This window comes from Pelophylax lessonae (assembly GCF_965119305.1).
Source record: "Pelophylax lessonae genome assembly, chromosome: 3".
Classification (NCBI taxonomy): Eukaryota; Metazoa; Chordata; class Amphibia; order Anura; family Ranidae; genus Pelophylax; species Pelophylax lessonae.
In genome coordinates, this window is record NC_138770.1 from 1333941 (window position 1) to 1359358 (window position 25418).

General features: G+C 47.6%; 3 protein-coding genes across 3 annotated transcripts in view; 2 read left to right on the forward strand and 1 right to left on the reverse strand.

Annotated features, from left to right (window-relative positions):
• LOC309549119 (uncharacterized protein) overlaps positions 1-25418 on the reverse strand; it is a 2919967-nt gene that overhangs the window by 845918 nt on the left and 2048631 nt on the right. The window lies entirely within an intron of this gene.
• The window catches only part of LOC309549117 (uncharacterized protein), a 4285597-nt gene that overhangs the window by 735257 nt on the left and 3524922 nt on the right, over positions 1-25418 (forward strand). The window contains 1 exon segment of the mRNA XM_082249155.1: positions 17699-17879. Coding sequence (XP_082105281.1) covers positions 17699-17879 — 181 coding nt within the window.
• The window catches only part of LOC309549121 (uncharacterized protein), a 236492-nt gene that overhangs the window by 59802 nt on the left and 151272 nt on the right, over positions 1-25418 (forward strand). The window lies entirely within an intron of this gene.

Consider the following 25418-nt stretch of genomic DNA (forward strand, 5'->3'; position numbering starts at 1 on the left):
GATCTTTATATCACTAGAGGGGTCACCAGCAGGAGGAGGGAGGTCCCAATTCCTCTATATTGATCTTTATATAACTGGAGGGGTCACCAGCAGGAGGAAGGAGGTCCTGATTTCTCTATATAGATCTTCCTCCATAGTCTTCTTCCTCCATAGTCACTCTGATGTCTTTTATCTCCAGCAGGTGAAGATACACACATATAGAGTGTGTGTAACTGAACCGCGACCCCACAATGTGCTTGCGTGCTTCCGTGAGAATAGCGCTTCCTGCAGTCTTGAACATAGAGGTCAGATATTTTAGCCGCCCCCCCCCCCCCATACAAAACTGACTGAGAATAGCTTGTATAAGATCTGGAACATTTATTGAACAAATTCACACCAAATATAAACCCCACCAGGTCAGGTGCCTGATTACATTATCCTATGCAGATAAAATTGTGTACAGAAATATAATTAATATATCTAAGGAACAACCAACACAAACAATATTCTACTTTCCCACTAGCAACTAATAGATGACAGTGATTTACTTAACTTGAGCTAAATAACTAGCAGACTTTCCATCATCGAGCTCATTGAGTACAATACACGTTATTATAAGTGTAAACACATCACAACTTCTTAATACAAAGACAATAGCAGGAGACTACCAGTAACAGACTGCTCATCTCCTACTTGAAGAACATGGAACAGAGGCCAATGTGACCAGCTATTTCAATGAACATGTTCAGAATCAAACAAACCAGGAATAGTCTTCATATATTTCTTGAGAGATATTGTTGATAATTATTACTGTCCCATTTGAAGTAATCCAAACCATATTCTCAGTGTCCATTGAGTAGCTGTCAATCATTTCCTTGGTCACCCTGTGCCCCTAATAGACACATAAGAGGGGCCTAGGGAGCCGAGACAGGGATTTCCCAACCTCTCTAAGGTAAGCTGGGTTCCACGGGCCCCCCCAACCAAAGTGACTCCCGTCACAGTGGGGAAACCTAGATTAGCCCCTTCAGGGTCAGAACATTTCCCCACTTACAGGGCCAACCCATTCTCTTCATTTTGGAGATGTCACCTTCTAACCTTAGCAGTCTCTTGTAACGAGGGATGAGATGCAGATTTGGGTTGTACTGAAATTCACACTTTTACACCCTTCCTCTGATAATATATATAATCCCCACGCCTCACAACCTTAACCATGTACCTGCATCTCCTACAGACCCAGGACCGGTGTTCTGCTGAAAACTCCAAATTGCTGAGAACTACAACAACGTTATTTCCGGTGAATGTAGTCCAGGAAAATTTGGAGATTTCGACCACTTGGTGTTTTCAGAGGACAGCAGCAGCCTTTACACTCCGGTACATGCTATAATTAGTGGAGATTGTTAGTCTCCCCGCTAGTAACCATAAACATGGTCGCCTCCAAGGTGGCGACAACTAGCGGGCGAACTAACAATCTCCACTAATTATAGCGTCTACTGGAGTGTAAAGGCTGCCGCTGTTCTGTGAAAACACAGAGTGGCCGAAATCTCCAATTATTCCTGGTCTACACTCACCAGAAGTAACGTTCTCTGCAAGTTGGAGTTTTTGGCAGAACACCGGCATGGAGGATGGAGAGGAGGGTGATTAGTTCTCGGATTTTCTCTCCAGTGAATGAATCCAGAAGAGACGAGCATTTCATTTCTAAGTTCAGAGCTGTCATCCCGAACTGTACTTGATCAGCTTCACTGGGGTTCATAGGTGATGTTAGGGGGTCTAGTAGACCCCTGATGTCTTCTTAAACAGGACCTGTCATTTATACTATGCTGTCATCTATGGGGCTTTGGGCCGCTCACAATTCTGGGGCCATTATTCCTGTTTTTTTTCTAAACTAATTACCTGTAGGAGCTTTTGCAGCGTTGTCTTTTCACCATGTTGGTTAGTGAAGTTAGTCGCCGTTTTATCGGGGACACACAATTTTAAGGGTTGGCATAATCATGGGAAGGGGGGGCGCTTTGTTTTTACAAGCATAAAATGCAGATTTATTATGTGTGTAAAAATTTAATTTTTGTAAAAGCCCATCTCCGGGGAAACAAAAAATGACCAAAACCTAAATGAGCATTTAACCCTCGTATAACGGGGGCAGCCCCACTTCAAGGGTTACACGGTCATTTTGGTGTAGGGAACCAGAAAAAGCTTGTTTACTTGTCCAATCCACTGATCTCTCAATAACCGACACTCTCCTCTACTCCCCTACACTCTGGCAGTGGACTGTCCCTCCTCCTGTCCAATCAAGGGCTATGGGCTCTGCATTGGTCTTGATGGTTTTAGAGAACCTGTGACCACTCTTTATAAAAACTTCCCCCTAAGTAACACAATGTACATGTTCCATGTTCCCACCAGGGGCAACCCGCCTATAACCCTTTATATCCCCATCCTAATATTGTCCAACAAATTAGTGATGAGCCGAACACCCCCTGGTTCGTTTTGCACCATAACACCGCGAACAGAGGAAAAGTTTATTTGAACAAACTAATCAAACGGCCTCATTTTGAAGGCTTCAATGCAAGTTATTGCTCCAAAAAAGTGTATGGGGGTCCAGGTATTGACCTGGGGAACATTTAGCAATGACATTTTTTTTTTAAAAACAATCGTTTTTAAAGGAGCAGTAATTTACTGATTTTAATGAGGCTTAAAGTGAAAGTATAAAAATGAAAAATTCCTTCAAATATCGTGCCTGGGGGGTCCCCTGAATGTGCCTGTAAAGTAGTGAATCTCTACGATTTATGTAGCCTGCTACAGCTATACTGATATTTCTAAAGCAAAAAATGTCATATACAAATATACATACAAATTTCAAATCACATGTACTTGTCATATGGTGCCTGAACACCGTAACCCCTCGCAGTTACTCTTGCTGGATGCAGGAACGGGCCCTGCTGCTAAAAAATCCATACCAATATGAAACCGCATGTACTTGTCATATAGGTGCCAAAAATTGGGCCTTTGGTGTTGCTGGTGCCTGAACACCTTAACCAACCCCTCGTAGTTACTCTTGCTGGGTGCAGGAATGGGACCTGCTGGTATGAATTCCATGCAAATTTGAAATCCCATGTGCTATACAAGTGCGAAAAATTGGGCTTTTGTGGAAGGTGGTGCCTGAACACCGTAACCAAGGCCTCGCCGTTACTCTTGCTGGGTGCAGGAATGGGACCTGCTGGTAAGAATTCCATGCAAATTTGAAATCCCATGTGCTATACAAGTGCCAAAAATTGGGCCTTTGCCGTATGTGGTGCCTGAACACCGTAACCAAGGCCTCGCAGTTAGTCTTGCTGGGTGCAGGAATGGGACCTGCTGGTAAGAATTCCATGCAAATTTGAAATTGCATGTGCTACACACGTGCCAAAAATTGGACCTTTGGTGTTGGTGGTGCCTGAACACCATAAACCCTCACGGTTAGCAGGGCACAGGGACAGGGCCTGCTATTAAAAATGACATACGACATTTAAATTGTATGCACCTGTCATACAAGTGCAGAAAAATTAGGCCTTGGGGGTTGGTAGTGACCTTAACCAAAAACATTGTTGGAAGCTAGCAGAATCAAGGTAGAGGAATAGGATAGGCAGCATATGCAGTCTTCAAGGGATGGCAGACCCCTAGCAAATTCAATCAGTTACATCAGCATCAGGGGCCTGATAGCTCTTGTTGATCCAGGACTGGTTCATTTTGATGAAAGTCAGCTGATCAACAGAGTCTGTGGACAGACACACTCTTTTGTACATGACAAAACCTCCAGTGGCACTGAATGTCCGTTCGGAATGCACGCCGAAAGCAGGACAGGCAAGTAGCTCCATTGCATATTGAGCAAGTTCTGGCCAGTGGTCCATCCTCAAGACCCAGTGGATGCTCAGCTGGAGAGGTCTCCAAGTCTGCTTTTGCGCCTAGATAATCATGCACCATATGATGGAGATGCTGGCGATGGTTGCTTAAACCTAACAGACCTGGGTGCTGCTGAGGACAAAAGAACTGTTTAAAGGCATCGGTCAGCCGGCCGCCTCCTCCACCGCTCCTCCATTGGCTGAACGATGCCTCAGAAACATGTCCGGAGAATGTTGACCTCCCAGAGTCCATGTGTCAGCTAATGTAGTGTGGAGGTCATCATTATCTGCTAAATAGGAGGGAAAGCACCAGGGTTTAAAGGTGGATTTCTGGGGGGACAAAGTGAGTAGAACCGACACGGTCGGTTCTACTCACTTTTTTCCCCCCAGAAATCAACCTCCCAGTGTCTGGAAAGGCGGTACACAATTATTTTTTCAAGGCCAAGGCCTCCTCAAGATGTTTCATCCTCTGCTCCTTCTGCGAAGGCAGGGTGAGCTCTGCAACTTTACCCTTGTAACGTGGATCAAGAAGGGTTGCCAACCAGTAATTACCCCCCTCCTTGATAGCACGAATCCTCGGGTCCTTTCGCAGGATTTGCATAATCAGGGAGCCCATGCAACGTAAGTTGGAGGAGGCATGAGCTTCTGAGTCCTCTGGGTCACTAAGGATGACATTGTCAGCAGGAGCAACCTCTCCCCCAACCATGTACAACTCCTGGGGCTTCTGGGGAATCAAAACCATCCCTTGAAGACTGCTGTATCCTATCCTTTTCCTCTACATCCATGCTGCCAAAATCCTCCTCCTCCTCCTCCTCTTCCTCGTGTGTTTTGTGGCCCTGCAGGAATGATATCTGCATAAAGGGGGCCTTGTGAGGAAAGGAAGTCCTCCTCTTCCTGCCGCTGTTCTGCCTCAAGTGCCCTGTCAATGATTCCACGCAGCGTGTGCTCCAGCAGGTAGACTAGCGGGATAGTGTCACTGATGCATGCATCGTCCCGGCTCACCATCCGAGTGGCCTCCTCAAATGGTGACATGACGATGGATGCATCCTTAATCAAAAGCCACTGGCGTAGCGAGAAAAAGCCAAGCTCCCCTGACCCTGTCCTTGCGCCATACTCACACAGGTACTCATTGATTGCCCTCTACTGCGTGTGCAGCCGCAGCAGCATTGCCAACGTTGAGTTCCACCTGGTGGACATGTCACATATGAGGCGGTTGGTGGGCAGGTTGAATTCCCATTGAATGTCAGATAAGCGAGCACTGGCATTGAACGAACGGCGGAAATGGCCACAGACTTTCCTGGCCTGCCTCAGGAGATCTTGGAAGCCCGGGTATCTGCTCAAGAAACGCTGCACCACCAGATTCAGAACATGTGCCAAGCATGGAACATTTGTCAAGTGTCCCTGTCAGAGGGCGGAGTGAAGGTTTGTGCCATTATCACATACAACCATTCCTGGCTCAAGCTATTGTGGCGTCAACCATCTCTGAGCCTGCCCTTGCAGAGCTGACCGAATCTCTGCACCGGTGTGACTCCTATCCCCTAGACCAGTGGTGGCGAACCTATGGCACGTGTGCCACAGCTGGCACGCAGAGCCCTCTCTGTGGGCACGCGAGGAAGAAGAGCGCACATCCTATACGAAGTGTATTTCCTCCACACCGCACTCCCCCTCCCATAGAACTACATCTCCCACATGGCTCTGGGGCCAGGGGATGATGTATCTGGGATGGGCGTGGTAGAGACAAGGCGGTGCTGCCGGGTTAGATGAAGTCACATCGACAATGGACGCCAGAGCAGGGTAAGATTCCAATAGGCTGGTCTCACCTGCAGCCTGCTGCTGTTTATGGTCTCAGAAATTGCCCTCCCCACTTATTAGATACTCTGCTCAGGGCCAGTGACGGGGGTACACAGGGGAACGGTGTAGCAGGATGGAAGTAAAATTACAGGACGCTGCACTGTGTCTCTCCTTCCAGCAGCTGAAGGACAGCTTCTTCACCTGCCAGCTTTTAGCAGCTGGAAGGAGAGACACAGTGCAGCGTCCTGTAATTTTCCTCCCATCCCTGAGCCCTTTACTATTTCTGCCCAGTGCTGCTACAGTGTGATGCATAAAAAAAAAAAAAATAGGAAAGTAGTCATGTGTAAATAGCATGACATTCCCATGTATACAGCACTATTTATATATAAATAGCGTGGCATTCATATGCAAATTCCACCCCTCCCCAGTTCCCACCTTTCTCTCCTGAATGGTGCCAGAGAAGTGGATGCAAACAGACAGTAGCAGGCTTGAGAGTCCTGCTTTCCACTGCAATGCTGGATGTTCCATCAGGTACAGCATTCATGTTTCTGTAATACTGGGTCAGCAGGAGGGGGGTTTAACTATTTGGAGTGCAAAGGTGAGCAGTAGGATGGGGTGCAAAGGTAGGCAAAGAGGCAGTGTGCAGAGGTCAGCAGCTTTGGGGGGGGGGGTGCAATAGTGAGCAGAGCAGGTCATGTAGAAGTAAGCAAAGAGGGGGGCTTTGGGGTGCAGAGGTGAGCAGCTGGATTGGGGTGCATTTGCATATGCAGCAGCCCTTTCTGTCCCTCTGAGAAGCAATCTGTGGTGGATCAATAGTCAGAAGGCAGTTGACAGGTGGCTAGGAGGTGATATATCACCTTCCCCCCCCCCCCACCCCCGGTATTAACCCACTGGCACTTTGAAATAGATAAGCTGGTTTTGTGTTGCAGTTTGGGCACTCGGGCTCGAAAAGGTTCGCCATCACTGCCCTAGACAGACCAACTGAAGCACAGCATGGCATCTTTTAGCCTGACTGCTTACGTAGTCCCTTGAATGCTTAGGGAGCACTGCTGCTGCAGAGGAGAATTGCGCAGAAGAGGACATGGAGGAGGAGGTGGTGGTGATGGAGTAGCCAGATGTGGCAGAACCAGTACCAACTTTTTGGAGGCGTGGTGGCAAAACAAGCTCCAGCACCGAACCCTGTCCTGCATCTTTCCCAGCTGCCAGCAGAGTTACCCAGTGCGCCGTGAAAGAAATGTAATGTCCCTGTCCATGCCTGCTGGACCAAGAGTCAGCAGTAATGTGCACCTTCCTGCTGACCGCTTTGTCCAACAAGGCCAAAACACTACCTTCCACATGACGGTAGAGAGCCGGAATGGTCTTACGCAAAAAGTAATGCCTTTTTGGGACCTACCCCTGTGGTACAGCACATTCCACAAATTTGCGAAAGGGAGGCGAGTCTACCAGCTGAAAAGGCAGCAACTGTAATGCTAGCAATATGGCCAAGCTAGCATTAAGACGCTGAGCATGTGGATGGCTGGGACAGTATTTCTTTCTATGGTTCAAATACTGGGGTAGTGAAATTTGCCTGATGTTCAAATCAAGCGGGGGTGTACTGCTAGCAGATTGGATGCAACTCTCTGTGCCACTCATTGCCATACCATCATCCCTCTCAATGCTGGTATTTGAGAAGGCATGAGGTATAGTAGGGTTAGAGATTGCAGATGAGGAGCAAGGTGATGTATGCTTGTTTTGATATGGTGACTCTTTCAGGTGCTGTTGCCAACGGACTGCATGGCAGGTCGTCATATGCCTTGTCAAGCATGTGGTGCCCAATCAGCTGGTGTTCTGACTGCACTTGATCTGCTTTAGACAGATGCTGCAAACAGCAACGCTGCGGTATACTGCACAGGTGCTGAAAAAAGCCCACACTAATGAACTTTTTAGAGTCCGCGGGGATTTTTCAGCACCTTGCACCTGTGGAGCTCTGTGCTGTGACACAATAGGTTGGCTACTGCTAGGCCTGCCCATGGAGCACATCCTGCCTCGTTGCAGTTGTGCATCCTCCTCATTCTCCCCCCTCCTCCTCCTCTATCTTGTCAGGCACCGAAGTACGGTCAGTGACCTCATCATCCCCTCCCTCCTCGTCACTGGAGCAAACTTGGCAATATGCTTCAGCTGTGGCAACATGACTGCTGGTCTCTTGTCCGTCATTGTCACCCCCTCTCTCTAGGCTCATTTTATTCCCTTCATCAACCTGGGAAACAACATCACAGCTGTCAAATTGCTGTGCATCCTCCAGGAGCATGACACTTACACTATGATCGACTAGTTCCGGTGACTCCTCTGTGCATGATGGTGGGGCAACTGAAGGAGAAGCTGTGGAGAAGGAGCCTGTGGAACGGGCCACTTTGGCAGCTGCAGTGGAAGGCAAACTACTGGTAGCGTGGGTGTCAGAGGAAGAGGAGGATGAGGATGGCTTATTCATCCAGTCCACCAACTCTTCCACATCTTGTGGATGAATAGCACGGGCAGCACCGGAAAGAAAGGACGGGCGTGCTCTGTCTGCAGAGGATGCACTATGTGGACTGTGACCACCATTTTTCACAATCAACACAGAGGCTGCTTGCCCTCTTTTCGTGGCCTGTGAGCATCGGCCTCTCCTTGTCGGCCTTTCGGACATGATGTTGATACAGATCAATATAGGGTATACGCAACTGACCAGTAGATACTCAATGACCTGATATGATGTAATTGCTAGTCCTATAGATGAGCTGTGGTGGTTATAGATGTACGCAACTGACCGATTATCAATACTCTCACTGATATCTGATGTAATCTATAATCCTATAGATAGATGATCTGTCATCCCTATAGATAAAACCCCCACTGAGCACAAAGGTTACTGCCGTAGATCTCTGGAATGATGTGTATTCACACAGGTATGTGACCCCCTATAGATAAAACCCCAACTGAGCACAAAGGTTACTGCCTTAGATCTCTGGAATGATGTGTATTCACACAGGTATGTGACCCCCTATAGATAAAACCCAAACTGAGCGCAAAGGTTACTGCCGTAGATCTCTGGAATGATGTGTATTCACACAGGTATGTGACCCCTATAGATAAAACCCCAACTGAGCACAAAGGTTACTGCGGTTGATCTCTAGAATGATGTTAATAAAGATTTTAGAATTTTGCAGAAACTGAGCGATAAACAATAATGGTACTGGTATCTGATGTATGAATCTATCCCTCACACAGGAACCTTGGCCCTCCCTATACTGTCTGATATGATGTAAAAAAATCAATCTATCCCTACCTCACACAGGAACCTCGCCCTCCCTACACTGCTAGGAATGTCTCCCTGCACCCCTTATAGATAAAACCCCCACTGAGCTCAAAGGTTACTGCCGTAGATCTCTGGAATGATGTGTATTCACACAGGTATGTGACCCCCTATAGATAAAACCCCCACTGAGCACAAATGTTACTGCCGTAGATCTCTGGAATGATGTGTATTCACACAGGTATGTGACCCCCCCTATAGATAAAACCCCCACTGAGCACAAAGGTTACTGCCATAGATCTCTGGAATGATGTGTATTCACACCCCCCTATAGATAAAACCCCCACTGAGCACAAAGGTTACTGCCGTAGATCTCTGGAATGATGTGTATTCACACAGGTATGTGACCCCCTATAGATAAAACCCCCACTGAGCACAAATGTTACTGCCGTAGATCTCTGGAATGGTGTGTATTCACACAGGTATGTGACCCCCCCTATAGATAAAACCCCCACTGAGCACAAAGGTTACTGCCATAGATCTCTGGAATGATGTGTATTCACACAGGTATGTGACCCCCCTATAGATAAAACCCCAACTGAGCACAAAGGTTACTGCCGTAGATCTCTGGAATGATGTGTATTCAAACAGGTATGTGACACCCCTATAGATAAAACCCCCACTGAGCACAAAGGTTACTGCCATAGATCTCTGGAATGATGTGTATTCACACAGGTATGTGACCCCCTATAGATAAAACCCCCACTGAGCACAAATGTTACTGCCGTAGATCTCTGGAATGATGTGTATTCACACAGGTATGTTACCCCCTATAGATAAAACCCCAACTGAGCACAAAGGTTACTGCGGTTGATCTCTGGAATGATGTTAATAAAGATTTTAGAATTTTGCAGAAACTGACCGATAAACAATACTGGTACTGGTATCTGATGTATGAATCTATCCCTCACACAGGAACCTTGGCCCTCCCTATACTGTCTGATATGATGTAAAAAAATCAATCTATCCCTACCTCACACAGGAACCTCGCCCTCCCTACACTGCTAGGAATGTCTCCCTGCACCCCCTATAGATAAAACCCCCACTGAGCTCAAAGGTTACTGCCGTAGATCTCTGGAATGATGTGTATTCACACAGGTATGTGACCCCCTATGGATAAAACCCCCACTGAGCACAAAGGTTACTGCCGTAGATCTCTGGAATGATGTGTATTCACACAGGTATGTGACCCCCCCTATAGATAAAACCCCCACTGAGCACAAAGGTTAATGCCGTAGATCTCTGAAATGATGTGTATTCACACAGGTATGTGACCCCCCTATAGATAAAACCCCCACTGAGCACAAAGGTTACTGCCGTAGATCTCTGGAATGATGTGTATTCACACAGGTATGTGACCCCCCTATAGATAAAACCCCCACTGAGCACAAAGGTTACTTGCCGTAGATCTCTGGAATGATGTGTATTCACACAGGTATGTGACCCCCTATAGATAAAACCCCACTGAGCACAAATGTTACTGCCGTAGATCTCTGGAATGATGTGTATTCACACAGGTATGTGACCCCCCTATAGATAAAACCCCCACTGAGCGCAAAAGTTACTGCCATAGATCTCTGGAATGATGTGTATTCACACAGGTATGTGACCCCCTATAGATAAAACCCCCACTGAGCACAAATGTTACTGCCGTAGATCTCTGGAATGATGTGTATTCACACAGGTATGTGACCCCCCTATAGATAAAACCCCCACTGAGCGCAAAAGTTACTGCCATAGATCTCTGGAATGATGTGTATTCACACAGGTATGTGACCCCCCTATAGATAAAACCCCAACTGAGCACAAAGGTTACTGCCGTAGATCTCTGGAATGATGTGTATTCACACAGGTATGTGACCCCCCTATAGATAAAACCCCCACTGAGCACAAAGGTTACTGCCGTAGATCTCTGGAATGATGTGTATTCACACAGGTATGTGACCCCCCTATAGATAAAACCCCCACTGAGCACAAAGGTTACTGCCGTAGATCTCTGAAATGATGTGTATTCACACAGGTATGTGACCCCCCTATAGATAAAACCCCCACTGAGCACAAAGGTTACTGCCGTAGATCTCTGGAATGATGTGTATTCACACAGGTATGTGACCCCCCTATAGATAAAACCCCCACTGAGCACAAAGGTTACTGCCGTAGATCTCTGAAATGATGTGTATTCACACAGGTATGTGACCCCCCTATAGATAAAACCCCCACTGAGCACAAAGGTTACTGCCGTAGATCTCTGGAATGATGTGTATTCACACAGGTATGTGACCCCCCTATAGATAAAACCCCCACTGAGCACAAAGGTTACTGCCGTAGATCTCTGAAATGATGTGTATTCACACAGGTATGTGACCCCCCTATAGATAAAACCCCCACTGAGCACAAAGGTTACTGCCGTAGATCTCTGGAATGATGTGTATTCACACAGGTATGTGACCCCCTATAGATAAAACCCCCACTGAGCACAAAGGTTACTGCCATAGATCTCTGGAATGGTGTGTATTCACACAGGTATGTGACCCCCTATAGATAAAACCCCACTGAGCACAAAGGTTACTGCCATAGATCTCTGAAATGATGTGTATTCACACAGGTATGTGACCCCCTATAGATAAAACCCCCACTGAGCACAAAGGTTACTGCCGTAGATCTCTGAAATGATGTGTATTCACACAGGTATGTGACCCCCCTATAGATAAAACCCCCACTGAGCACAAAGGTTACTGCCATAGATCTCTGAAATGATGTGTATTCACACAGGTATGTGACCCCCTATAGATAAAACCCCCACTGAGCACAAAGGTTACTGCCATAGATCTCTGGAATGGTGTGTATTCACACAGGTATGTGACCCCCTATAGATAAAACCCCACTGAGCACAAAGGTTACTGCGGTTGATCTCTGGAATGATGTTAATAAAGATTTTAGAATGTTGCAGAAACTGACCGATAAACAATACTGGTACTGGTATCTGATGTATGAATCTATCCCTCACACAGGAACCTTGGCCCTCCCTATACTGTCTGATATGATGTAAAGAAATCAATCTATCCCTACCTCACACAGGAACCTCGCCCTCCCTACACTGCTAGAAATGTCTCCCTGCACTATCTGACCAAAAAATAAAAAACTGCTCTGTCCCTGCCTGAATCGCATGCCTGTCCCTCTCTGAACACCGCACAATGACACTACACACTGCGGCTGCGCGAGCAGCCCTTTATGTAGTGTGGGGCGTGTACTTGGCCCCTGAGCCCTGATTGGATAAAGGCAGCCTAGCCTGCCTTTAGTCCAATCATGGCAGAGATCTGTTGATTGGCCAAAGCATGAGGTCAGGGTGCATGCTTTGGCCAATCACATAATGCACTGCATGCGCAGAGCGTATGCAGTGCATTATGGGAAACTCGAATTTCCCGCGAAGAAGCACATTTGTTCGTCATTCGACGAACGAGTAATGTTCGAGTGGAACTTAGCCTCGACTCGAACTCGACGCTCATCCCTAACCAACAGCACATTTAAGCATGTTGCCCAGATGTGAGATCTGAGACAATGAACAGTCCAGCATCTTCGGTATGTTTATTTTATATGGGGATGGGAGAAGGTAAATTAGTGGGATACTCCTCTGGCTCAACTAGGTACAAAAACGAGACACTTGAGAAAAATGCCTTTCAGCGCTGACTTGATGCCAGCTGAATGCCGACCAACGCTTGCTGGCGCTTGTAATCACTGACTTGCTGCACTGTACTGAAGACCGACTTCTGACACTCTGGTTAGCTCAAAAGTCCTTGACACTGCTCCCTCCAGTCCTTCCTGACTGAGGTAGCCTCTTGTAATGCTGCTGCAATTCTTAACACTGTACACACTGCACTGTACACTCTGCACTTCAGGGCCCAACTACTGGCACCCCCTTTGACCTTCAGGGTCAACTCTGGCCCCCCTTTCTTTGCTCTTGCACTGGCTAGCTAGCTCCTGGATCCCTCTGACCCTCTCCAGAGTGGTCCCCTCTCATTAGGCAGACCCCCAGGGGCAGTTTGCAGTACTCACGACGGGGAATGCTTTCCTGAAACTCGTCCCCTCAGCTCCGCTGGTCCTCAGCACACCGGATCCTCTCTGCAGCTCAGCTCAGCCCTCTGTCCCCTCAAGCAAGCCGCCTGGGATACCCGATTCTTCCTGTCAGGAGAGACAGCCGTACTGTCCCACCTGGGACTCTGCTTCCCACCAAAGACGCTGTGTCATGTGCTCCCCTCAAACTTATACCCTCCCCCAGAATGCTGTGCGGCATAATCTGCCCTTCTAGGATAGATACAAGCCTGGGTGTGCCATTGGCAGGGTTTCCTCCATTGTCCAATGAGAGCCCTCATTGAGCACAGTGGGGAGACTCCCCAGTCTCAACAGCCACACCTGGGAACCATGACAACCTAGCTGAAAATCATGGCCTTGCTGATAAGCAGACAAGGCATACTACACTTTACCTAGCACCTACCTTATAGGGTGCTACATATGTCTTTATCTTTTAGAATTCAAATAAGAAGAAAAAGGAAAAAATTTAATTTGTAGTAAATATCCAGAATTGTTTTTTTCTTTTCATAATGATCCCAGTCTCAGATATTCATCCTAAAATGTGATCAGTAAAGTCTCTGGAGTACACGGAGATCACTGGAATATGATGTGTCCTGTCAAAGCCCAAAGACAAAGTTCATCTTTATTTTTAGAAGAGGTGGGACGCACCCGGGAGAATATGATTCTTTGTGTGCAGAAACCTCACACAGTGCCCCCCACAGCTCCTCCTCCCAATGTCCCTCCAATCAGAGTCAGAGAATCCTATGACATGACACTGACAACACAGCTCCTCCTTCCAATGTCTCCAATCAGAGTCAGAATATCCTTTGACATGACACTGACCATACAGCTCCTCCTCCCAATGTCCCTCCAATCAGGGTGAGAGAATCCTATGACACAGAGGCGTAACTAGAACCTTCAGGGCCCCAGAGTAAGAAACCTTAAAGGGCCCCCCTGAGCCCCGGCCAGGGCCCTTCCCACTTATCCCGGGGCTGGAGGGCAGCAGGACCTGGATAGGAGGGCAGCGGGGGTGACACATAGAGGAACAAATCCCCTCAATTTTCCTCCTGCAGCCACGAGAGGAGGAGAACTCGGCTTTTAGCAGCTGCAGGAGAAAAATGGAGGGATTTGTTCCTCTATATGCCGACCCCCCCCCCTTATCCAGATTTACAGGGGGAACACATGGGCCACAACAATTGCGACCCCTTTAGTTATGCTCCTGGGATGAGTGGCAGTGGTGGTGGTGGGGGATGGGATCAGTGGCAGCAGTGGTGGTGGGGGGATGGGATGATTGGCAGCTGAGGTGGAGGGGGGGTTGGAATGGGATAAGTGGCAGCGGCGGTGGGATGGGATGAGTGGCAGCGGTGGGGGGGGGGTGGAATGAGTGGCAGGGGTGGTGGGGGGATGGGATGGAATGAGATAAGTGGTGGGGGTTGGGGGGGTAATGGGATGGGATCAGTGGCAGCAGTGGTGGTGGTGGTGGGGGGTGGGATGAGTGGCAGCAGTGAGGGGGAGATGGGAGCAGTGGTGGTGGGGGGATAGGAGGAGTGGCAGTGGTGAGGGGGGCATGGGATCATTGGCAAGGGTGGTGGTTGGGGGGATGGAATGGGATGAGTGGTAGCAGTGGTGGGGGGGATGGATTCAGTGGCAGCAAAGGTGCTGGTGTGGGGGGGGGAGGGAATATCGGTGGCAGCGGTGGTGGTGGGGGGTGGCATGAGTGGCAGCAGTGAGGGGGAGATGGGAGCAGTGGTGGGGGGGGATGGGATGAGTGGCAGTGGTGAGGGGGGCATGGAAACAGTGGCAAGGGTGGTGGTTGGGGGGGGATGGAATGGGATGAGTGGTAGCAGTGGTGGGGGAGATGGATTCAGTGGCAGCAAAGGTGCTGGTGGGGGGGGGGACAGTGGCAGCAGTGGTGTGTGGGGGGGAGGGGGGAATCAGTGCCACTCACTTGCAGATCAGTCGGTCCCTCCTCCTGGCTAGGTCTCTTCGGCTTTCTTCCTGTGTCTCCGGTAACTCCTATCCTATCATGGGGTCTCCTCACACGGTGAAGAGCTCCTCCCCCTTCACTCTACTGGCCCAGCCTGGGTCAGCTGATTTTCCTTTTCAGTCTCCCGACATTTTATCTCCCTACCCTAATGAACTCAATGGGCAGGCAGAGAGGATGGGCGTAGCCTGTGTGTCGGTGAGTGCCCGTGACTGTGGGCGGAGAGGAGGGGCGGTGCGAGGACTGTGTGCCTGTGAGAGTGCATGTTAAAGCGGTAGTATCCCGCTTTTTGACACTTTTACCTACAGGTAAGCCTATAATAAGGCTTACCTGTAGGTACAAATAATATCTCCTAAACCGGCACGGTTTACGAGATATTTACAGTGCATGCAGCCGCTCGCACGAGCGGCGCATGCGCTCTGAAGGTCCGGGCGGACCTTCAGTTTTGTTTGCCGGGAGCTTGCCGGAAAATCACTCCCGCGCGCATGCGCGGGAGTGACGTCATCGCGGCTCCGGCCAATCATCGCGCCGGAGCCGTCTCTTCCGGGCCAATCACCGTGCCGGAGTCGCCGAACCCAGAAGAGACAGCGAGGGATCATGGCAGCGCCCGCAGCGATGTCCGGGGGTCCGTGTCGGGGCTTCGTTCTAAGGTAAGTTACACATAATGGGCTAGTATGCGATGCATACTAGCTCATTATGCCTTTTGTCTTGCAGGTTTTTATTTTTTATTTTTTTATAGGGTTTACAACCGCTTTAATGACCAGTGTACTATCTCCCGAGCAGCGGCGGGCGCCCCTACAGTGGTGGAACTCCAGGACCCCATCGCAAGTTGAGGTCAACATGCTTAAATGTGCTGTTGGTTAGGGATGAGCTTCAAGTTTGAGTCGAGGCTAAGTTCGACTCGAACATCGCTTGTTCGATCGTTCGTCGAATGACGAACAAATGTGCTTCTTCGCAGGAAATTCAAGTTTCCCATAATGCACTGCACACGCTCCGCGCGTGCAGCGCATTATGTGATTGGCCAAAGCATGCACCCTGACCTCATGCTTTGGCCAATCAACAAATCTCTGCCATGATTGGACTAAAGGCAGGCTGCCTTTATCCAATCATGGCTCAGGGGCCAAGTACACGCCCCACACTACATAAAGGGCTGCTCGCACAGCTGCAGCGTGTAGTGTCATTGTGCGGCGTTCAGAGAGGGACAGGCACGCGATTCAGGCAGGGACAGAGTCGTTTTTTTTTGGTCAGATAGTGCAGGGAGACATTTCTAGCAGTGTAGGGAGGGCGAGGTTCCTGTGTGAGGTAGGGATAGATTGATTTCTTTACATCATATCAGACAGTATAGGGAGGGCCAAGGTTCCTGTGTGAGGGATAGATTCATACATCAGATAGCAGTACCAGTATTGTTTATCGGTCAGTTTCTGCAACATTCTAAAATCTTTATTAACATCATTAAAAAAAACAGAATCAAACTGTTTATTGAAACACAAAGCACAAGGAAATATACACTCTGGGACAATCACTCCCCCTTGGAGCCAATCCACACAAATATACACATCCCATAATAAGCTTACTCAAGGCAGACAGGAACAATAGAACAATGGAATACAGGTATTCAACAACAACAAACCCCCACCCCACTAGCAAGGGTCTATGACAGGCTTCTGCAATATCCTAGCAATCTGCAATATATATCTTTATATATTTTCTGAGGGACATTGTTCAGAAATATTATTGTCCCAAGTGAAAGAGCCCCTCACTCTTTCAACACAAACCACACATATAGAACTTAGGATAACCGGGGTAACACAAAAGGCTGAGTCCAGTGTGGTTGTACAGCGAGTCTGATTAGTGCAGACCCGACTGGAGTTCTTGGTCACCCTGTGCCCCTAATAGACACAGGGTGACTTACACATAAGAGGGACTGGGGAAGCGGGACAAGTAGTCTCCATACCTCCCTAAAGCAATCTGGGTTCCACAAGCCCCCCAACCAAAGTGACTCACGTTACACTGATGCTCTTAAGATGTGGGCTGAACCCCACGCCTCCTTACTATTAAAGTAGGGCTGTTGGACCTGCATTGTATGTAATATCAGAAACCTCAGCATTAAGTGGGGTTTAACTAAAAAGAGACCTGACCAGTGAGGTGAGGAGGATTCTGGGAATGTCATTTGATTTTACTATTTGTGTTCAAATCTAGAGTTTTCCTCCTGTGAAGTCTGGAGATCATATGACCATCACATTGCCTCCACCTCCCTCCCTGGTAGAATAGAGAAATAAAAAGAAGATTTGAGAAGTCACCAGAGAGATCATTGAGTTGCTGACAGGAGAGGTGAGCGGTGCTGGGAAGGACATCATGGAGAATCAACCGCCCCTCACATCACCGGGTAAGAGGAGACTTTATTGTAAAGGAGAGAGCAGTACGGAGGCTCCACCTAGATTCCCCATCATCTGATAAACACATAGAAACAATGTATTCAGTCAGTGTGTGTGTTTCCTACAGATGGATCCAGTAATGGGAACCCACCAGAGAGATGTCCCCGTCCTCTGTATTCCCGGGATTCCACACAGGAAGGTCACACCATCCCTCACCATCATCAGGTAGATGAGGGACAATGATTGGTAGTTCTGATTTATACACAGCATGTTTGTTACAATGAATGTTTTATTATATATTCAGAGTGGAATCCTCGGGGATGATAATATTGATGTTAAAGAAGAGTATAAAGAGGAGGATGAGGAGTATGGAGTGATGAAGGAGTTTTCAGAAGGACACAAGGATATGATGGAGCCACCTAATACCAGAAACCCACCAGAGAGATGTCCCCGTCCTCTGTATTCCCGGGATTCCACACAGGAAGGTCACACCATCCCTCAATGTTACAAGGTTGGTGGATTGGAGCATCTAGAACATGGACTTCTGGAGAGGATGTGTTTTTTTTTTTTTTTTAATATAGAATATCACAATAATAAAGCTTATATCTTCCAGATGATATTCTCTCCCATTTTCTTGGTTTAGAGTGGAGATCCAATCGATATAGAATTTGAGGTTAAAGCAGAAGAAGAAGAGAGGTATGTGAGGGATGATCAGCAGTCTATGGAGGAGGATGGAATAACGGGGACATTTATAGAGGAGGACACTCCTACAGAGATCAGCACAGGTGGGTCATTAACACTAAATACATTCCTCCACCCATACTGCTCACTGATTGGTCCAGAGTAGGACGGGGACTGGGTGATATCAGCCTGTAATTCCCTGGTCACTTTCCTGAGCTTTGTTCCCCTTTCTGTATTCCTGTATTTCTCTCGGATAATCTTCCTTCTCTGTGCTGCAGACACAATTTATGTCTCTAGACTGGATTTATGGAGATTATGGGGTTCAGCTGGCAGCAAAATGTTGATGTTCCCCATAGGTGTTGCTTGACCTAGACATCTGGGGTATGTACCTTGGTTCTTCTGCCCCATGTCTGGGTCTACCAAGATCTCTGACAGAACAATTCTCCCGGGGTTACTTGCTCTGTTATTTGCTGGCTGTGCCGGGTGGGGGGGCATATGTCTGTATAGTCTCACACCCAAGTCACTGAGTGCAGTCTCAGGAGATGGGAGGCAGCGGTGTGGGACCTCTGCAACTGATTAGTGAATCAGTTATAAAACTCTGGTCCGACCGCATCTGGAGTATTCCGTCCAGTTCTGGTCGCCAGTCCTCAGGAGGGATGTGTTGGAGCTGGAGAGAGTCCAGAGAAGGGCAACTAAACTAATTAGGGGATTGGAGGACCTTGACTATGAAGAGCGTCTTCAATTGCTCGATTTATTCTCCCTGGAGAAGAGACGTCTGAGGGGGGACATGATAGCAATTTATAAATATCTTAATGGGGATCCCAGCTTAGAAAAAAAGCTGTTCATTCGAAGGGATTGCATGAGGACTTGAGGGCATACAATGCGATTAGAGGAGAAGCGTTTTAACCTCAGGCAACGCGGGGGGTTCTTTACTGTTAGGGCAACAAGATTGTGGAATTCTCTACCACAAGAGGTGGTTTCTGCGGGTAGTATGGTGGCTTTCAAAAGACTCTTAGACTTACATCTCAAGGATCAGAACATTCAGGGGTATGGGAGATGATTACAGCCACACATACCTACACAGGTTGAACTAGATGGACTATTGTCTTTATTCAACCTCACCTACTATGTAACTATGTAAAATATTATGACTCCTGACCCCTGCACTATATACTCTATGTTGTACATTACATACTCCTGACCCCTACACTATATATTCTATGTTGTACATTACATACTCCTGACCCCTGCACTATATACTCTATGTTTTACATTACATACTCCTGACCGCTGCACTATATACTCTGTGTTGTACGTTACATACTCCTGACCCCTGTACTATATACTCTATATTGTACATTACATACTCCTGACCCCAGCACTATATACTTAATGTTGTACATTACATACTCCTGGTCCCTGCACTATTTTCTTTATGTTGAACATGTAGCACCCTACAGGTAGGTGCTAGGTAAATGTATAGTGGGCCTTGTCTGCCTAACAGCAGGGCTGTGATTTATTTGGTTAGGGTGTCAGGGCTTCCAGATGTGCCTGCTGAGGGGAGAAGTATCCCCACTGGCTCCTGTGAGAGGCTTCTCAAAAGGCAGTGTGGGAAGCCCAATCAGGGGACACATACAGGCTTGTAACTATCCCAGAAGGCAGATTATGCTGCTAAGGATTCTGGGAGTGGGTATAAGTTTGGGGGAAGTGCGTGACAGGGTGTCTTTGGCGGGAGCAGAGTCCAAGGAGGGAGAGTACGGCTGTCTCTCCTCCTGTCTGAGGAAGTGGATGTCTCGGGGTGTCGTCTGAGAATCCAGAGAGTGCTGAGCTGAGAGGATCCAGTGTGCCGAGAGCCTGCGGAGCGTTAGAGGGGTTCAGTCCCAGGAAAGCCTACACAGGTCGTGAGTACAGCGGATTGCCCCTGGAAGTCTGCCCGAGTCAGAGGGGACCACTCCGGAAGAGGTTTTGGGATCCAGTGCCAGCTAGCTGAAAGGGGGTACCTAAGTTGAGGACCCTGAAGTTACAGAGGGGGGGTACATAGTCAGTGAACCCCGAAGAACTCAAGGTTAAAGGGGGCACCTGCAGTTGGGCCCTGAATTGTACAGAGTGTGTCAGTTAACAGTTGCAGCTTTACGAAAATCTACAGTGTACTTCCTCAAGCCAGTGCAAGGCGGGAGGGGAGTATTCAGTGACTTTGCAGTACAGCAGTGTCAGTAATTCTACAATTCACAGTCCTGGGTCTTCTGGACTCAGAGTCAGTGGGCGTTGGCTGGCGTCAAGGAAGCACCAACGGGCATTTTTCCAGGATTAAGTCCCACTCATTCCCTTCTCCCATCCCCCTTTTATACAATAAAAGCCACAAAACCAAGATGCTGGAGTTGTCCATGTCTCAGTTCTCACACCCAGGGCCGCAGCTCACATGGGCTGGAGAGGTAATCGGTAACAATGGCAGACCCACATCAGGCCACAGGCCTGGAAAACCTGCTACATACATTACATACTCCTGACCCCTGCACTATATACTCTATATTGCACATTACATACTCCTGACCCCTGCACTATATACTCTATGTTGTACATTACATACTCCTGACCCCTGAATTATATACTCTATGTTGTACATTACATACTCCTGACCCCTGCACTATATACTCTTATGTTGTACATTATATACTCCTGACCCCTTCACTATATACTCTGTTGTACATTACATACTCCTGACCCCTGCACTATATACTCTATGTTGCACATTATATACTCCTGACCCCTGAATGATATACTCCTGACGCCTGCACTATAAACAGTACTCTATGTTGTACATTACATACTCCTGACCCATGCACTATATACTCTGTTGTACATTACATACTCCTGACCCCTGCACTACATACTCTATATTGCACATTATATACTCCTGACCCCTGAATGATATACTCCTGACGCCTGCACTATATACTCTATGTTGTACATTACATACTCCTGACCTCTGCACTATATACTCTGTTGTACATTACATACTCCTGACCCCTGCACTATATACTCTATGTTGTACATTACATACTCCTGACCTCTGCACTATATACTCTGTGTTGTACATTACATACTCCTGACCCCTGCACTATAAATCCTGGACTAAATAAGGAAGTGCAGGACTTCTTGTGTTGGGAAGATGGCAATGAGTGATGGAGGGGACACTCCTCCTATAATCCCCTCATCACTGTCACTCCTATAAAAGACATTCCCCGTTGTTTCCTCACTCTGTGACTAAGGTCCATGAATAAAGAAAGGATCTGGTAGGAGATCAGAGGACCCATTTACTAGTTACATTGAGGGTGGAATTGTAAGATCCTCAGAGACAAAGCTGCCTGATGTGGGCGGAGTCCTGGTTTAGGGGAACCAATCTTCTGATGTCTAGTAATAATCTTTGTATTTCTATTTTAGTACATGGACGGGAGATGAGGAAAACCTCAGAGGATTGTCTCATTTTGTCTCCAGACTGTAAAGTAGAAGATGAGGACATCACACAGTATAGTCCAGGAGAAAACCCGGCTACCTCAAATGTCCATCCGGCACCACACAGTGTAGATGGACCATCATACTCCTCTTATCCTGAGGAACCTCAGACCGTGAGGGACAGTGCCGGACCATTGTATTCCTCTTATCCTGAGGAACCTCAGACAATGAGGGTCAGTCCTGGACCATCGTATTCCTCCTATCCTGAGGATCCTCAGACTGTGAGGGACGGTGCCGGACCATCGTATTCCTCTTTTCCTGAGAAACCCAAGACTGTGAGGGAGGGTGTCGGGCCATCGTATTCCTCTTTTCCTGAGGAACCTCAGACTGTGAGGGACAGTGCGGGACCATCGTATTCCTCTTATCCTGAGGAACCTCAGACTGTGAGGGACGGTGCCGTCCTTACAACAGATAAGAGGTTCTCCTGTGCTGAGTGCGGGAAGTGTTTCAGTTTTAAATCCAATCTTCATGTGCATAAAAGATCTCACACTGGTGAGAAGCCGTATTCCTGTCCTGAGTGCGGGAAATGTTTTGCACAGAAGTCCGATCTTTCCAGACATCAGAGATTTCACACGGGGGAGAAGCCATATTCCTGTCTTGAGTGCGGTAAAAGTTTTTCACAGAAGTCTAGTCTTCACAATCATCAGAGCTCACACGCTGGTGAGAAGCTTTATTCTTGTCCTGAGTGTGGAAAATGTTTTTCACATAAGTCATATGTTTCCACACATCAGAGATTGCACACGGGGGAAAAGCCATATTATTGTTCTGAGTGCGGGAAATGTTTTTCATGCAAGTCACATCTTTCCACACATCAGAGATCGCACACGGGAGAGAAGCCGTATTCCTGTTCTGATTGTGGGAAATGTTATTCACACAAGTCTGGCATTTCCAAACATCAGAGATTGCACACAGGTGAGAAGCCGTATTCCTGTCCTGAGTGCGGGAAATGTTTTTCACAGAAGTCCACTCTTTACAGACATCAGAGATCTCACACTGGCGATAAGTCTTATTCCTGTCCTGAGTGTGGGAAATGTTTTTCACAGAAGTCCTATCTTTCCACACATCAGAGATCACACACTGGTGAGAAGCCATATTCCTGTCCCGAGTGCGGGAAATGTTTTTCAGAGAAGTCCAATCTTTCCAAGCATCAGAGATTGCACACTGGTGAGAAGCCATATTCCTGTCCCGAGTGCGGGAAATGTTTTTCAGAGAAGTCCAATCTTTCCAAGCATCAGAGATCTCACACGGGGGAGAAGCCGTATTCCTGTCCTGAGTGAGGGAAATGTTCCTCACTGAAGTCCTGTCTTCCTGTACATCAGGGGTCCCACGCAACCCTGGAGGTGTATTAGTGCCTTGAGTGCGGGAAATGTCTTCTATATGAATGTTGGTGGACATGTGGGGAAGAAGCACACCCTGATATACACGTCAGATATACTCCATGGCTGATCTTCATCATGTAAGAAACACTTCATAAGGAGATCAGAGATCACCAAAGACATGGATGAAGTGTTGTCTCGTGTTGGCAATTGATAGCAGGAGAAAAATAAAAATGGAGTCCTTACCTTTCATTGGCTGAGTACATTTTGTGCGGGAAGATTTCACAAACACTTACAGATCTGGTTGTTATAAATGTGTTGATGAAATGTGACCCGCATTCCCCCAGTCATGGTGAATTGGGATTTCCTATGAAGGTCAATTCCATCTGGTGGCCATAATGTGCTTTCCTGACAGATGTCAATGGCAGCATACGTTTGGGTAGCCTCGCCCTCGTTCCTCCCCCATGAGACCCCACCCCATAAATGTTCAGGATAAGCCAATGGCTGCATTCCTTTTTTGTCCTCCTCACTTATAGGACCATTTTTGTATGAAGTTTTCCTACCTATTGGAAGTATTGGTGGGCGGGTCTGGTGCTGGGCAGCTGTGCGGGATGTCAGGAGCTTCCTTTGGTATCCAGAAGTCTTCCAGGATGTCCCAAGTGGTCATTGAGTCCCCAGCTATCAGCAGGGTGGTGTTATGGCACACATATGTAGAGGATCCATGCCTGGAGAGTGGGCCCTGCCATCGGCGGCCATTTGCATTGGCTGGGAGCCCAGCTGTTAGCGGGTGGCCATTAAGTGTTAGACACGTGAAATCCGTTTCGGTGCAAAAACAAATTCCAACAAATTTTTGGTTATTCCTAGATTCGGATGTATCCAAATCTCCAAATGAAATTGTAATGAATTTTGTTGAAATCTGTTAAAATTGGTTTTGTTTATTCGTTTTCTAACGAAATTCCAACTTTTCAGAATGATTCAAATTCGGATCAGACAAAAAAATGATCGACCATACCAGGCCACAAGTCCTCAACATGGGGGGGGTGGGTGCTTTGGGTAAGCTATGCCCCCCCACCCCACCCCGAAGCACCTTGTCCCCATGTTGATGGAGACAAGGGCATCTTCCCCACAACCGTGGCCTGTGCTTGTGGGGGTCTGCAGGTGCAGGCAGGGGGCTTGTCATAATATGAAAGCCTCTTTTACCAAGGGGGTCCCCAGATCAAGCCCCCCCCCCCCCATGTGAATGAGTATCGGGAACATATTACCCATACCTATTCACCAAAAATTGTCAAAAAGTAATAAAAACACACACAAATTTTGAAAAATCCTTTATTTAAAAAAAACCTACTGCAGGCTCCTCCTCCATACATAGGAAAAGGGCGGGGTCATCTGTCTACATCACCTGGAGGCACTGCCCCTTCTGGCCTCATGGATCGGTGCATGCTGGGTCCCTGACGTCAGAAAGGGCGGTGCCACCAGGTGATGTAGACAGGTGGCCCCGCCCCTTACCTATATAAAATATGTGAAACGGGGAGCCTGCAGTAGGCAGAGGGTCTCCATGATGGCGAGAGATTCTCTATTTATTTATTTTTCCGGGTGCGGCGGGCTTTGTGATTGATGACGGATCTACATCGGGGGACGCTGGTTTTTATTTTATAATAAAGGATTTTTCAAAAATTGTGTGTGTGTTTTTATTACTTTTTGACACTTTTTTGGTGAATAGGTACAGGTACTATGGTGCTGATACTCATTCACATGGGGGGGGGGGGTCCCTTGGTAAAAGGGGCTTTCAGAAAACGACAAGCCCCCTGCCCCCTGCCTGCAGACCACCACAAGCACAGGCCACGGTTGTGGGGAAGAGGCCCTTGTCCCCATCAACATGGTATGGGGGTCTGGTATGGTTTAGGAGGGGGGGTCTTGCTCGTCCCCCCTTTTCTGACTTGCCGAACTGCATGCTCAGGTAAAGGTCTGATATTTATTTTGGGGGACCCCACGTCAATTATTTTTTTTTACATTTTGGCATGGTCCTGGTATAGACTGGGGGGGGGGGAGACCCCTTGTCATTTTTTTAAACATTTTCTATTGCCGGGCAATGCCGGCATTCTTTTCTTTCCATTCATCTGTCATTGGGGAAGCCCACTGACGGCTGATGAGTCGTCGGTTGGTAAGGATGCGGGCGGCCGGCTTCCCAGCCCCCTGCTTAACAACAAGCTATTTCTTCACTCAGAATTCCAATCAGTCGATTGTTTCTCGACCAATCGGAATTCTGATCGTTCTGATAAGCTTGAATTCTTTAGATTAATAAACTAAACAAATTTTAGCGAAAAGGAAAATAAATTTAACGAAAACTAAACAAATTCCGAAACCAAACTAAAAGAATTCCAAATTCCAGAATGAAATGAAATTAGTAACATAATGAATCTATCCAAAACTAAACAAATGTTTCCATTCTGCACATGTCTCCTAAGCGTGCCCAACCCAGATATAGCAGTTGTGTTCCTGCCTCTGGTTTCCGGG